The sequence below is a fragment of the Patiria miniata genome, unplaced genomic scaffold (genome assembly GCF_015706575.1).
Source record: "Patiria miniata isolate m_02_andy unplaced genomic scaffold, ASM1570657v1 HiC_scaffold_5, whole genome shotgun sequence".
Classification (NCBI taxonomy): domain Eukaryota; kingdom Metazoa; phylum Echinodermata; class Asteroidea; order Valvatida; family Asterinidae; genus Patiria; species Patiria miniata.
Window position 1 is genome coordinate 4,505,119 of NW_024037072.1, and position 15,389 is coordinate 4,520,507.

A 15,389-nucleotide genomic window follows, 5' to 3' on the forward strand; every position below is an offset into this window, starting at 1 on the left:
CACATGTATGTTGAATGTTTCTGAAATCATCTTTTGTTATGCTATGAATTATTGCAGCTAAAGATGGTAATGGCACTAAACTCCCTGTGAAATTATTCTTTCTGGCATGACATTTTGAAGAAAACAATGACAGAAGGTCATTTCAAAAGATGCCTCTAAAGATGCATTTTTAGCCGCATCTTTGGAAATTTCCGTTAGCAGTTCCTTTTTAAAGGTAGAGTCCATCATTTGTAATTTGTGCATTTTGTTCGTTTGAAGCAACAAAAGAGTTCAAAATCTAATGAAGGATACTGAGCAACTAACCTGATGAAGTTTCAGCTAAGCTTCAGCTGTACATTCCGAGAAAAACAGCATTCTAAGATCTCAATTTCAAATCAAAAGTTGCTGAATCATGTTTTGAATTGTTTTGAATTGCAACTATACGCGACGTCGCGCACTGATCCGACGAATTAAAACAACCGCGCGCGCGTGTGCGTCGTTCGAATACTTGTGCGCGCTGCGCTGAATAACAAAACGAACTACTAATTTAAATTTTCCTACGGTGCTTCTTAAGAATCACCGTTGGAAATGCCTTCTTTCGTTGATTACTTCAAAATGACAGCTTCCCAGAAAGAATAATTTCACAGGGAGTTTAGTCTCCTTACTATCTTTCAACCAAGTTAGTTTTTCAACAATAATTACGCCAGTTACTTTTCGGATGGTTGCAAATGATGGACTCTACCTTTAATTCGGGAAGCCGTGACTTTTGAATTGAAATCAAGATCCTAGAGTATTGTTTTCTCTGAATATACAGCATTCACTGAGCTAAAGCTTCATCAGGTTTAAATTCTGAGCATTTTTGTCGCTTCAAACGATAAAAAAAATGCACAAAAGACAAAATGATATACTCTACCTTTAAGTGGGATGTTACTAACTTCTTTTAGTGTAGCTTATAAGTAATCAAAAGTATCCCCAGAATGAGGGGTGTTGGAGAAACACAATCTTGTCTTTTGTGGGTTTTGATCTCTTAAAGTTGGAAGCAATGCCTTTCAAGGTCTAATACCTGAGCAGTGTTGCATAATTCATGATTGATAATGTGGCAGTCTTCTGAGGAGTTAGTGGGTATTAAGTGGCACTTTTATTGATGATGCTCGAGAATGCAGGGAAAGGTGAAACTGTGAAAATTTGGCAAGTTTTTTTGTCAATTTCTTGAGTGATTGTGTGGGAATAGATTACAGAAGGGCGCCACGTATTCTGGTTCATGCACATAACTTAAGTGTGTGAAGAAATCAGCACGCGAACCAGAACGAAGACAGCTAACATCAGACTTCCGTACTCTATACAGGGTGTTTCAAAAACAAGGAAACCCATCTTCAAAGAATGAGTATGGACAGACGATATGTTTACTGGCTATAAAACTGGTATCATCTGAAAGCGTAATCTCTATGCTTTTCAATGATACTATGTTTAGGGTTTCTGAGTCATGCATCAGTGAGCATCATTGTCTTGTACACTGGATGCAAAAATGCAGTTGGTTCACTTTCATAAAAAAAAACCACTGGGCACGGTGTGCCTATTGTTACAAAAATGTCTATGAAATGGCTTGAATGTTAATCCTCGGGAAAATAGCACACTGCTTTGAACGTGGCTTGGTCAAAACGAGAAATTCATGACAAACAATTAAATCATATTTTGAAACCAACCTGACTTGGGTTTTTTGGTTTCTTTTTATGCACTCGTGTCTTCTTCTTGAATACTTATTCTCATGCACACCATGCTATTGTGTTTGACATGAAAGTGGACGAACTGCAATTTTGCATCAAAATCTCATGACAGTGGCGCTCAGTGATGCATGACCCTGGAAATGCAAACAAGGTATCATTGAAAAGCATAGAGATTATGCTTTCAGATGATAACAGTTTTATAGCCAGTAAACATTTAGTCTGTCCATACTGGTTCTTCAAAGTTGGGTTTCCTTTTTATTGAGACACCCTGTATAATTAGAAATTATTGACTATCACAAAAATAACATGGTTTGCAGCACATTAGTGAACAGTCAAGGAAGGATTGCTACCAGTACACACACAAACAATGTATCCTACACACTGGAACTCCATCGGGTGGTGGGTGGTCACTCGGCGTCATCTACTGCTCCTGAACAGAGAGTCCGCTGGGAACCCTGAACTTTGTCACATTCTTTGGCGCAACCTCCGAAAGGATAATAACATCTCTTGCTGGGGCTAGGGCAGGATACTGCAGCACCTGTAAAAAATAATATTATTAATAAGACAGTTTGAAGCATTCACAGTGGCAAAAACAAACATAGAAGTAAACAACTTGCACACTGATCCATTAAAGGGTTCATGAGATTAATTTTTCTGAGGAACAACTTTCTACTCCGATTAAATGTATGAAAACTATATGTATTTGACAACCCTTTTTGGTTTATTTTATTGAATAGTGCACTTCTTTAAACATTTAAAATTGTCCATGCTTTTGTGGACAACTGAGGGCGCTTTTGCTGTGATGTCATTTCAGGAAGACAATGTTCAGTTTAGGGGTTTTCTGTTCAAACTGTGAACCCAAAAGTTTGATCATTGAAAACATTTGTGAGAAAGCTTTGCTCACTGGCTTACTGCCATGTACTGACTCAACAATGAATCGTAAAGAAATTTAATGACAGCAAAACATCCACAATTTTGGCAACTTCTGATGCTGGAATAGCTGTAACATTGAGGTTTCTGCCTGACATGGAATCACACTTTTGCTCATGAATATGGGAATTTGTATTAGCACAACAACAAAAAGGCTACCAAAATACCCTTGGAAATGGCAAAACTATAATTGAAAATATTAGTTACATGGGACACAAAGGTGCCTTTTCAAGGACTGCAATTAAAAAGTGCATTGCATGGGCCCTTTAAGCCCCTCCCCATATTAAACGTTTTGGCCAATCACAGCAATGACTGCACGACCAAATGTGCTCTAAATAAAGTCTGACATGCGTGCACAGGTTTGCATGTGACGCATGCAGTTGCAGTGTGATATTTGGGAGGCTCGAGTGTCATTGGCCATGTGTATGGAGGCCGGCCCTGATAGATATGACAACAATGATAGACTGGTGAATTTAAGGAATTTTAGAAAAATATTAAGAGCAATTCACGATGAGCTGTGCCCACCAAGCATTTGCTTTGAAGTGGCCAGTTTTCAACTTGACAAGTGTCGACCTCCTAAATACATCATCACTGATCCTGCATTACATGCATCAACACAAATGCATTCATTGATTTGATTATTCTGGATTGCAAGTGTCTTCAATTCGGGCTGCAGATAAAACTTGTGCCATGACATCTGCAAGCTAACATGCATTATATAATTGCTTACCATTCCAGTTGGAAGCAGGCTATGTCGTCAGCTAGCTCCCGAGAGTTGTCTCACACCAACACAAGCTACGAACATCTCCTTTCCAACAGACATGCCCCTCTCAGAAGGACATGGGTGGTTGTTGGGTTTTCTCGTCGGTGAAATCCAGTTTAACACCGAGAAGTGAAGCAACCTAAACAAAAAAATCCTCCATCAAATGTTTTATGTATTTCAATTGTCATATAATATAGTTTTTTTTAGATGGGCTGAGATGCAGTCCTGTTTATTAATGCAAAAAAAAGAAATAACTCAGATGACTTGGACTCCAGTCCACAATTTAAGACACAGACTTTGTATTCAAGGTTTCAGAGCTCAAGTACTGGTCATCTTGAAGCATCTGATTGAATTTTGGATGAGAATGGAAGGTTTACGACGGGATAAGCCCTCCTTGTCCGATCCTGCAAATCCCCCAAAGCTCCACCAGCCAATTTCACGAAACCTTATGAAATTGCGTAACTCCACTTCCACAACAATTTCATGCACACGTTGCGCAATATTTCACGCTGCCAAACAATTCAGTTATGACAATTTCACGAAAGTTTCAAATTGCGTGAGTCCGCGACTTACACAACACATAATGGCCTAACTTACGCAGTCCCTGTAGGTGGCGTAAGTTATGGCGTAGCGACTGAAAATCAACTATTTCACTGGCAAATTGTTCCCATTGTGGAGCCTGTCGTTGCTCAACTTATCAACATGGATACAAGACACTCAAAGTGTTGTGTTTGAAATACAGGTATATTACCCGTGATGGAATTTTTACAGTTGCTGCATGATTCCGAAGTAAGTAGGACAAAACTGTTTTCAAAATGGCGGACTAGGTGACTCAACGACTGTTTTGTGACTGAACAGTAATATTGAAAAACAGCCATTGTAAATGCTGTTTATCTACTCGTCCAAGATGTTTAAATTATTTAAAACGTTGCACAGCTACGAGTTTCATGAAATTGATCGTAAGTCCTACGCATGGCGTAAGCTACACCTGTTTCGTGAGGTCGGCCGAGGGTGTATTTTAAAGGGTCTGAGAAGTAAGAAAGCTATCAAAGCATATAAATAATGCTAACCTGCTTGAATTTGTCTCTGATTTTCTTCAAATCATCCCAGTAGCTTTCGTTGTTTATGTCGTTCACTTTAAAGGAGGCAAGCATGGCGTTCAGCGCATCAAGTGTTTTCACTACGCTGTGGAGATACCATAAGTCAGCAATATTTTTTGTACTCAATACATTTAATTTATTCTCCTGTCAAATGAGTGATCAAAATCACATCGTGGAATAGATCAAAGCAGTAGAAACTGCAGAAATGATCATTGGTATGGCAACTATTTTATGTTATACTAGTCTCTTTTTTGTAGGAAATATTAACAAACTGTCAGTTATTTCCCACTCTTTTCTGAAAGATGTGATGAACAATATTCCACACATCACATGGTATTTTGTTTTGATAAAAGATATTGTTGGGGAAAGACGCCACTTTTTTCATCACATATATGATGCGATCAAGCTACATGAGTCGATTGTTGACCCTGGTCAAAGCAATTTTTACACATGTATTACAGATTTGAAAAGAGCACAATCTCAGCATTACTTCTTTGAAAACTGCATGGTGATACCATCTTTAGTTAAAAAAATTATAGAAGTCTGAACACCAAGAGATGTGATAAAGTGATGTGATGAAGTGGCCCTATTTTGGCCTGTATCTCCAAATGAAAATTCCCGACAAACAATTCATCTAGCTTGATCGCATCACATAGTATCTCAATAAAGGACAGTCATTGCAATAATATTGAAAAGACATGAATCTGGGACTGAGAAACATTTCCAATTTTGTTTAGGGCTGTGCCGAATATTCGGATATTCGGTTATTCGATCGATAAACGAATATTCGAATATTTATTTTCGAATAAGAATATTCGGTGGTGATATGCAATGAAATAAAAAGGTGAAAAAAACTTTTTTTTTAACAACAAAAGTGTATTCTCAAAGTTAAGTTTCAAGTTGCTGCCAAAAAACCCCATAAAAGTAGCTTGTATATATGCCAAGCAATAATGCCATACATATATTACTTCTGCTTTGGGAGTGCTTGCAGTAAAGCCAACCCATTTTTTTAACGCCAGACTGCAACACCAATCGCTGATGCTTCCGACAAGATAAACAAGACATTTTGTCTTTCATGTCTTCACAAAACACTTCCTGACACCTTTTCATATCAAACTTCTAGCATGAGTAGTAACGTTTCCGTTGTCCGTATTTTTGTTTGTTGTTGTCCTACTTACAATCCCTACTTTTAAAAGAAAACCGCCGCTGTTTTTCCCCGATGCGATCCTGGCAAGTTTCCCCGCGCGTTGGTGTTACATGAACATGTGTGCAGCATAGGAAAATGCAGCGTGGCATTGGAGAGGAGCACGTGTTAATTTGCCCACGTGCGCAGTGGGAGGGGCTTACTGGATCGGCTATTGACATCGCGAAAATGGCATGCCAACATCGATGTAGAAGACCTCTGCAATCTCATGCAAAGAACTTGATTTCTTTTTTCTGTGTGGGCCTTTGTATTTTCCGTTTTCATGTACTTATTTTAAGGGACGTACTGCTCGCACAGGGTCGCACAAGAAGCGGTACATTACACTGATACAGCGAAGCCAATTACCCCCAAAGTTTTCCTTTGCCTGTTCAATCGTGTCGAATGCACGTGGTTATAGGGAATCGCCTTGCACGCAGTATGCTGCTCGCAGCACGTGGCGGTGTTGTAGAAAACTTGTCATGAACCCCAACATTACATTAAAACGTTTTGAAAACCTTGGTTCATTTACGTTACGGACTCTGGGATTTTTCTAAAAGAATTTCTTGTTTACTTTTAGGGGTAAATTTATTATGGCTGTTAGATGTTCGCCTCAATGCCTCCATAATTATATACATGTACATGTACAAAATAATCTTGTTCTCTCAACTGATCAGAGCACCCTTTTATCGAACACATTTTCGTTCGCTGTCCGTCAGCTTTGTTCGCTGGGTTAGTCTGCTAATTGCACCCAATATTTGCACAAATAAAACATACATAAACACTTCAAAAACTAGTTCAGCAATTATACTCTCAGTAATAATGGCGGGAACCTCTGGCTTATGTCCTCCAAGTCGAGCAAAACGCAAGAAAAAGGGCAGACAACGGAGAGGATTTCAAACTCAAAAGAGCTCTCATTTATTTCGCCAGACAGACTTTGCGGTCAACTCACCGCACTGTACCCCTGATTCCCAGCATAGAAAACCACAGCTAGACAAAATGTATCAAAATGTTGCAAGTTGGAATATCCAAACTTTTAGTGGCCTATTTGTTAGAAAGTTATCTCCAGAGCACGCACTTAGCCAGACAAAAGAACCGGGTCAGCGCACCTGTGCCCTAATTAGCCCGCCAACAATGCGCCCACCGGAGATCGGCTGGCGATTTTTTTTTTTTTTTGCTGAAATGTCACCCTTCGTGTTTTGGGTACACAGCTTATAATACATCCGCTGTGGGCAAACAAGGAAATACTGCTTTGCACGTGTCAAGCTGGGGCGTGTGTATGCCGCGCCCACGCCCATTATTTGCATAAACTTAAATATGCATTTACAATTCAAAGACCCATATTTCATTGAATAAAGACATTAAATATCATAGGTTTTTTCTTGGAGTTTTTGGTTGTTGAGAATAAGTTTATTTAAAATGATATAAAATCATTTCCTCAATTCTTGGTGACAAAAGTGCGAGTTAGTACAATAAAAGTGATTTTTTTATCCTCAATACTGTGACTAGGAAGTACACCGTTTTGTAGACTTCAAGAAGCTTCCAGTAATGGATATGCTCGGTTCCTGTTTGCGAGTTACAAAATAGCTGACGCCACCCGCCGTGTTTGGGGTTCACGGCTTAATACGTCCCCCATGCAAACAAGGAATCCTTCACTCTAGCTTCTCTGGTTATTGTTAATCTTTAAATTACTGACGACTGAAGAACAACTGATTGTTTTCAAATACCTGACTTACCTGTGAAGAAATCATGCATGGCATGCTGACGTGCGCACGTACGTTGACTACATGTACATGTATGGCATATTTTTGCTTTTGAGGGAATTTGGAATGGCCAAATAACCGAATATTCGAATATTCGATCGATTGGAAGGTCGAATATTCGAATATTCAATTATTCGAATTGACTCAGCCCTAATTTTGTTAGAAATACTTTCAAAATGCACTCCACCCTCCACAGACTTTGTACACAACCAAAGAAGTGGCGTCTGAATACTGGATACATTCTTCCCATTGTTTGCAAAGAATAATGTGATTCATGAGTCACAAGCCTTCATGAGTGTCATGTTTGGGTCGTGACAGTTGAGTCTGAGTCCACTCTGAGTACTTTTGTCAATGGACTCGATTCCAGTCTGGGTAACCAAATTATACTTTTGCAACCCATCTTGGTTATGCATGACAAACAAACCAAACAAAAAAAATAATTTAAAGCTTGACCGGTTCACTGCATTGTTTGACCGGTTCGTAACCATTGATGCAATGCGAATGTCAACTGACTCGAATCCTGGACCACAGTGGACTCCTGTAAAACAAAAAATTAATCACTCAGCAAAAAGAAGACTTACAATGTATCTTTTGTACATTTTGTAGAAAAAGAGCAGAATATTTATATTCCCTAATCAGCAACCTACTTTTTCTTAGCAAGTCCAGGGTCTTCTTTCACAAGTTGCAGCCATGTTGCTACAAAGCCCAGATAGAAACCATACTCGGACCCTATCTGTCTACCCTTGACTTGTCCCATCTTGAAGCCTTCTTGGTCTCCAGCGATTTTACCTGCAGCAAAGCCTTCGCTAAATCCCTCCTCATGAAATCTGTGGTTAGATAATAATAATAAAAATGACAACAATAATAATAATAAGGCAGTGTATATTTTGCCGGAGACGGCAAACCTTTAGTAAACGTTAGTTTGCCGGATATGCACTGAACATGCGCAGTTACTGTTTTTTTTTACTCTAACATTTTCCGGTGACAAGTTTTGGTCTGGCTCCATGCCAAAATTATCGTTGTTACCTCGTATTCACAAGATGGGATTCAGACCATTTTATAATTTCGGACTTTATTTCCCTTTTAAAAAAAATCCTCCAGAGCCACAAATCTGAAAAAGAAAATGTAATACTCTGCAAAAAATGTTTGAGACATGTTAAAATAATAAAAGAAGAATATTCTTATTAATTTGGGGATGAGAAAAAAAAACTTAAAAATGTGGTGCGGTCGGAATCGAACGCGAGTCGTCCCGTTTACTAGAGCCTTTGCTTAACCATTACACCAAACGTGCTACACAACCTTTGGTGGGAATTTAATACATCTTATAGTTCAGCCCTATTTTAAAGAGTACAGCGCCCTCTGTTGATATGGATTGCCGCCGGCAAACCTTTAGTAATCGTTAGTTTGCCGTCATTACCTCCGGCAAAATATCCACTACCTAATAATAACAGGTTTTCAAATAGCGCTTTTAACTAAGATCAAAGCGCTTTACATAATTATTACCCCTGATCATTGGGCCCTGATCATTGGATCGTTGCTATTGGGATCATTATAATCTCAATGAAGGTCAGTCATTGCAAAAGTGATGATAAACATGAATCTTGGACTGACATGACTGAGAAACATTTCCAATTTTGTTAGAAAACACTTAGAACATTTTCTTGACTCTCCATAGACTTTGTACACAACCGCTGCGCTGAAGTGGCGTCAGGTTGCAATATTTTTTCCATATATAGCTGTAGTTTGGGCGGCCCAACCATACATGTACTGCTGTAGTTGGGATGCTCGCTGTGCAGACAACAAACAGTGGCAGTCATGGCAGTTTCTGTTATCCTTCCCCCTTGCTTTATTTTTAAGCAAGGTCCAAGGAAGTTTATATAGGGCCTACATGTTACGATCTGCCAGGTCACCACGTTCAAGCTCAATAAACACTTTAAAAATCAGAAAACCTGTCACAGAAATGAAAGGAAATGAAACATGTTGAGATCCACGACCCTCCGCAATCTATATCTGCGCAGGTAACACTTGCAACGCGCGTGCGAAGATGAGTGCGTACTATAGTCATGATACTTGATAGTATAGGACCACGCGAACGTTTGTTAAAGGGAATATACAACATTTGCAAACATCGAAAAATAAAACTACCAAGTTTTTACGAAATACCTTACTAGGATATTGGTAAATGACAGTCTAAAGCATCCTGTAAAATTATGGCACCTGGTGTGAAGTCATTTTCAAGAAAATTGTATTTTTTGTATACATTTCCAACGGTGGTCGGCCGACCACCGTTGGAAAAACCTAACTATTTTTCAACTACTGCTCCAACTTTACACTTTTTTCAGTCCAAATTTTGTTTGCTATTGGTTACATGTTCATGAACGGGTGCAGGCCAGCTAGACTGGTTCCCTAATCTTACAATTTTCCGGCATCTATAAATTGATCCATTTTATCTTTAGTGGAGTCAAGGAACCAGACTACTTGAACATTTTTGTTTTTCTTGGTTTTTCCAGCATTTTCGAACACAAAACTTCAAACATGTCAGTGTAACAATATTTGATCTATTATACTAACCCCTCAAAGAGTTCATTTCTGAAAATTACAGCAAAAGCCAATGATGTACATTCCCTTTAAAAGGCAGTGGATATTTTGCCGGAGACGGCAAACCTTCAGTAAACGTTAGTTTGCCGGATATGCACTGAACATGTGCAGTTACTGTTTTTTGGTACTTAAAACATTTTCCGGTGACAAATTTTAGTCTGGCTCCATGCCAATATTATCGTTGTAACCTCGTATTCACAAGATGGGATTCAGACCATTTTATAATTTCGGACTTTATTTCCCTTTTAAAAAAAATCCTCCAGAGCCACAAATCTGAAAAAGAAAATGTACTAATACTCTGCAATAAAATGTTTGAGACATGTTAAAATAATAAAAGGAGAATATTCTTATTTATTTGGGGATGAAAAAAAAACCCTTAAAAATGTGACAAGGATCAGGATTCGAACTCGGGACATCCCACTCACTAGAGCAATTGCTTATCCACTGCACCGATTGTGCTACACAACTTTGGTGGGAATTTAATACATATTATAATTCAGCCCTATCTTAAAGAGTACAGCGCCCTCTGTTGATATGGATTGCCGCCGGCAAACCTTTAGTAAACGTTAGTTTGCCGGCGTTACCTCCGGCAAAATATACACTACCTTGTTAAAATGAACAATGCGGTCACACATCATCTGCTTTTACCTTTCTTCTGCCATTACAATTGAGTCGAAAATATCTTCATCAGGAGTTGCACCCGTTAATTCTGCCATTTTAATTATCACTTTGATATTTAATTTGTACAGGAGAGGCGCCTGAAGTCTGCAACTAGAAACTGTGCAAGTCACACGCGTGATCAAAGGTTCCTCTTTTTCCGAGTGAATATGAGCGCGCCCTCTTTTGACAAAAGGAAAACAGAAATGTATTGCGGGATTTTCCCCCCCCCCCCCCCCCCCCTCCCCGGCCCGCGATAATCCTATAACCTTGATTCAAGTCGCCTGAAAAATGGGTACCCTGTATTATTGTGTAAATAAAATATTGGCCCCCGGCCCTCCAACACAAGAATGAAGATTTTTCATTGCCCGTACGGTCATCTGAGCTGAGAGGTCAAAACGTGAAAATCGACATAGTACCCTAAAGGTTTTGAGTGAATACAGGTCAACTCGTACGCGAACCAACTCGTACGCGACCAACTCGTACGCGGGTCAATTCGTACGCGGACCGACTCGTACGCGGACCAACTCGTACGCGGACCAACTCGTACGCGTGAGTTTAGACGATTGGTTTAGCTCACATGGACAGATGAAATTAGGTTCGGTACGGTAGGTCGGCATAATTTTACCTTTTCTAAAAGGTTGAGATTTTCAAATTAAATGTAGTTGATTTTTGAAAGCTTTAACACACCCATGTTACCACGTTTACGAAACAATACCCCTAATAGATTAAAGATGCCGGCGCTCGAGCGCAACATAACACGTACGCGGCGTCACAATCACACTTCAGTGATTCTAGCTGTTGGCTTTCTGAGGCAGCGGGAAAGCGCACTAGGCATAGGGTGGAGTGGACTCGGGGAAAGCACTGGAGTTAGATAACAGTTTGACATTTTTGAAATCAAGGGAAAAATAATGATAGACACAATGTTTTTTTCATTTTATCCCGGACCATCGCACCAAATTAATACTGGCCATCATATATTTTGTTATGCTGCAAACAGATTTAAAATGGCTCAGAGGATAGAATTAAAAAGGAGAGGAAATGAAAATGGAGAGGGCAAGGAAGGTTGGGGAAGAACAATAATAAAAAAAGGAGAGAACAATTACATTGGGGCGGAATGTGCAGGGTTCGACCTCAACTTCTTTTGTTCACTAGCCAGCCGGGCTACTGGCCCACGGGCATTTCTACTAGCCCGCATTTTTTTCTTATCTCAGATACAAAATGGCGTATTTTCAAGCGCAATTCTGAGGGAATTTTGTTGGTGTTTTTGATTAACAGATCAGATAATTTAATCCTCTAAAACAGTTGATAATTAGACACAAATTAAAGGGGTTTCCTTTTTGAATTTTATGATTTTTTTTCCTTTCTGTTCGTTGATCTTTGCCGTATCCCAATAATTTTTCACTCGCACGCCGGCCTGGTTAAGGAATAGTTTGTCTAGCCCCGGCCACCGCTGTTTTGACAAGCATTTGGTTAGCGGGCTATACCGCTAATTTCGAACCCTGATGTGTTATGTGTTATATCTCCATGGTTATACCAAGCATTTCAGTTGTAAATAGAAATTGCTAGGCCTACGGATGTCCCCGCGTGTCTGCTTTTTAATTGATCAATGGTTGTGAACCACAATGAAAGTTGAGTGACAGGCAGTTGACAAGTCTGATCGATCTCTTTTGATCTTCTAAACCCGCCGGTTCTTTTAGGACACCGAACCGCGAGAACAGATCCATGGTAGTCCAGAGCATTGCAATTGGGTCAGTGGTGACAATTAATTGACTGACAGGTACATCGATTAAAAAAACACGAAAAATGCAACTGGTACATCGTTGCATTAATATATGGAATTAAATTTGACGTGACAAGGCTACAGGTATGCACAAAACGATACAACACATGTCTAACTACAAAAATCAGTTACTTTATTATCATCATTCACAGGTTCAATCCCAATCACACACAACGGTCACACATTGAACTACGGACTACCCGTCACACTATTCCCAAATTCTTCCCAACCATGCCAACCCAATCCTCGAAACCACTCCTAAAACGGCCCGCGTACGAGTTGGTTCGCGTACGAGTTGGCTCGCGTACGAGTTGGCTCGCGTACGAGTTGGCTCGCGTACGAGTTGGCACGCGTACGAGTTGGTTCGCGTACGAGTTGACCAATCCGCGTACGAGTTGACTCGCGTACGAGTTGGTTCGCGTACGAGTTGGTTCGCGTACGAGTTGACCTATTTCCTTTTGAGTCCCTCTAAGACTTTGAGTCACCCGCAGAGGTGGCAGCAAGTCATTTTTTGCAAGTCCAAGTCAAGTCACAAGTCATTAGGTCCAGTCACAAGTCAAGTCACAAGTCATTAGGTCAGAGGCGTAGCCACCGGCGGGGGGGGGGGGGGAGGGGGGGGGGCGTGGGGGCGACCGCCCCCCACGCCCCCCCCCCCTTTGAGTCACCCGCAGAGGTGGCAGCAAGTCATTTTTTGCAAGTCCAAGTCAAGTCACAAGTCATTAGGTCCAGTCACAAGTCAAGTCACAAGTCATTAGGTCAGAGGCGTAGCCACCGGCGGGGGGGGGGGGGGGGGGGGGGGGGGGGGGGGCGACCGCCCCCCCCCCCCATGAAACCTTGTCGCCCCCCCCCCTTTGTTCAACCAATACATTAAGCAAGAGACAATTGGTCATTGAAAACTGTAGTTTGTTGTGACAGTCTTATTGAAAACTTTTGAAACTAGTGGGAACTATTCATTTTACTGGATTCAGTCACTGAGGTCTATTTTCTGGAATGAAAAAGCCAATTAAAAGTATAATAGCTTAATTAAAGTGTATTGGGTCGCTCGAGTAGCGTCTGACTTGGGTTGGTAACAAATCATTTTTTGCAATCCCAAGTCAAGTCACAAGTCATTGTTTGCAAGTCCAAGTCAAGTCACAAGTCAAAGCTGGTATTTACAAGTCAAGTCACAAGTCACAAAAGTAGCGACTCGAGTCCGACTCGAGTCCAAGTCACATGACTCGAGTCAGCAACTCTGGTCACCCGGTCCCCGGTCCTAGACCCTCGTGATCAAAGGAAATCGTCACAGTGGGTCATATTACAACCATACAACAACATCAACAAAACAAAACAAAACCCACAAAAATCAACAGAACGAAACCGTAACAAAACAAAAGCGTTTGACGCATGTGCATTTCCTTCAAGAAACTGACAACCATTATGGCGGGAGAAGTTTTACTTGCCACACACGCATCTGTGGATGGGCCGTAATCAAAAGTGGGCGGGGCAAGAAAAAAAATTAAAAGTGGGGAGGGCGCTGGTAAATGCCCACTGTGAAGTCCATCGAAGTTTAGAGCTCACATGCCACAAACTAGGCGCATCAGAAACTATCGTATAAATCTGGAAAATCCGGGTAATCATTATTGATTACTTATTTCTAAACCCGGTATGGAAACCGTGAACCCCCTGAAGTTTTATAGAGATTCTTAAAATAAATGCACTAGGCCTAGTTCGACTTTAGCGGTAGCCTGCTATAATCGTTTGTCAAAACAGCGGCGGGCTATTGACAAACTATTCCTAAGTAGCCAGGCTGCATGGCGAGTAAAAAATTGGGATACGGCAAATTATGAAAGGACAGGAAGAAATAAATCATTAATTTCAGAAAAGGGCTAACCTGTATCATTTGAGTCTAATTTTATTAACTGTTCATGGTTATATTATTAGATCTGTTTATTAAAATACAGTACGAGATTGCCTCATGATACACGTTTAATATTAACTTATAATATTTTGTGCACATTGCTGTTTATGAGTTGCATTCTGTAGAAGAAAAACATGCGGGCTAGTGAAAATGCCCGCGGGCTAAATAAGAGTCTGTTTCAGTATCCCGGCTGGCTAGTGAAAAAAGGTATAAGGTCGAACCCTGAACAAAATATTATCATTGCTCTTAAGAGCAAAAAAGTGGGGAATTCATTGGGAGGGGGGAATGTTATCGGCCTATAATCAGGCGCGGTTCATAAGTCCGACGCCTCATAGGTCCGACGCCTCTACGTCCGACCATAATTCCTTCCTCCATGGTCCGACAAAATCTCACCCCAACCAAATAAAGGCCCATAAGTCCGACGCCTCATAAGTCTGAAGCCTCTAAGTCCGACGCCTCATATTAAGTGCGCCTCATAAGTCCGAATCCGAAACATCGTTTGTCCGTTGTTGGAATGGGGTCTACCCGATGTTCCCCAATACCGATGTTCCCCACTACCGATGTTCCCCGAAATCCTTAGGATTAGGGTTAGGGTTAGGGTTAGGGTTATAGGGTAGGGATTTCGGGGAACATCGGTATGGGGAACATCGGTATTGGGAAACATATAGTTAGGCACCCGTCGGAACTTTGAGGCGTCGGAGCTATGAGGCCGTCCAATATGCCTCATCATAATCCGATGTCTCATGATTCCTAAATTTCGGGCTTATGAGGCGTCGGACTTATGAAGCGTGGGACTTACGATACGGCCCCATATTTTTTAGGGGGCTTGCAGGGGTGGATCCAGAAATTTTGTCGAGGGAAGCGTGCTGAAATGTAGGCCGTTTTTTTCTCCGGACACTTAGGCCTCCGAAAATCAATGGGGGGGGGGGGGGGGGGGGGGGGGGGTATCATATTTTCAATGGGGAGCGCTGATCAAATCCTACGATCATGCACACTATAATACCTAATAGTGTAC

At 40.8% G+C, this 15,389-nt stretch overlaps 1 protein-coding gene across 1 annotated transcript; it reads right to left on the reverse strand.

Annotated features, from left to right (window-relative positions):
* Positions 1-1,994: 1,994 nt before the first annotated feature.
* On the reverse strand, positions 1,995-10,851 carry LOC119740324 (protein LTO1 homolog). Its single transcript, XM_038215588.1, has 5 exons — positions 10,686-10,851; positions 8,087-8,266; positions 4,467-4,581; positions 3,364-3,535; positions 1,995-2,241 (listed from the first exon to the last, which is right to left on the reverse strand). The coding sequence occupies exons 1-4, from the start codon at positions 10,751-10,753 to the stop codon at positions 3,464-3,466; spliced, it is 435 nt and encodes a 144-aa protein (XP_038071516.1). The 5' UTR covers positions 10,754-10,851; the 3' UTR covers positions 1,995-2,241; positions 3,364-3,463.
* Between the last annotated feature and the right edge of the window lie 4,538 nt (positions 10,852-15,389).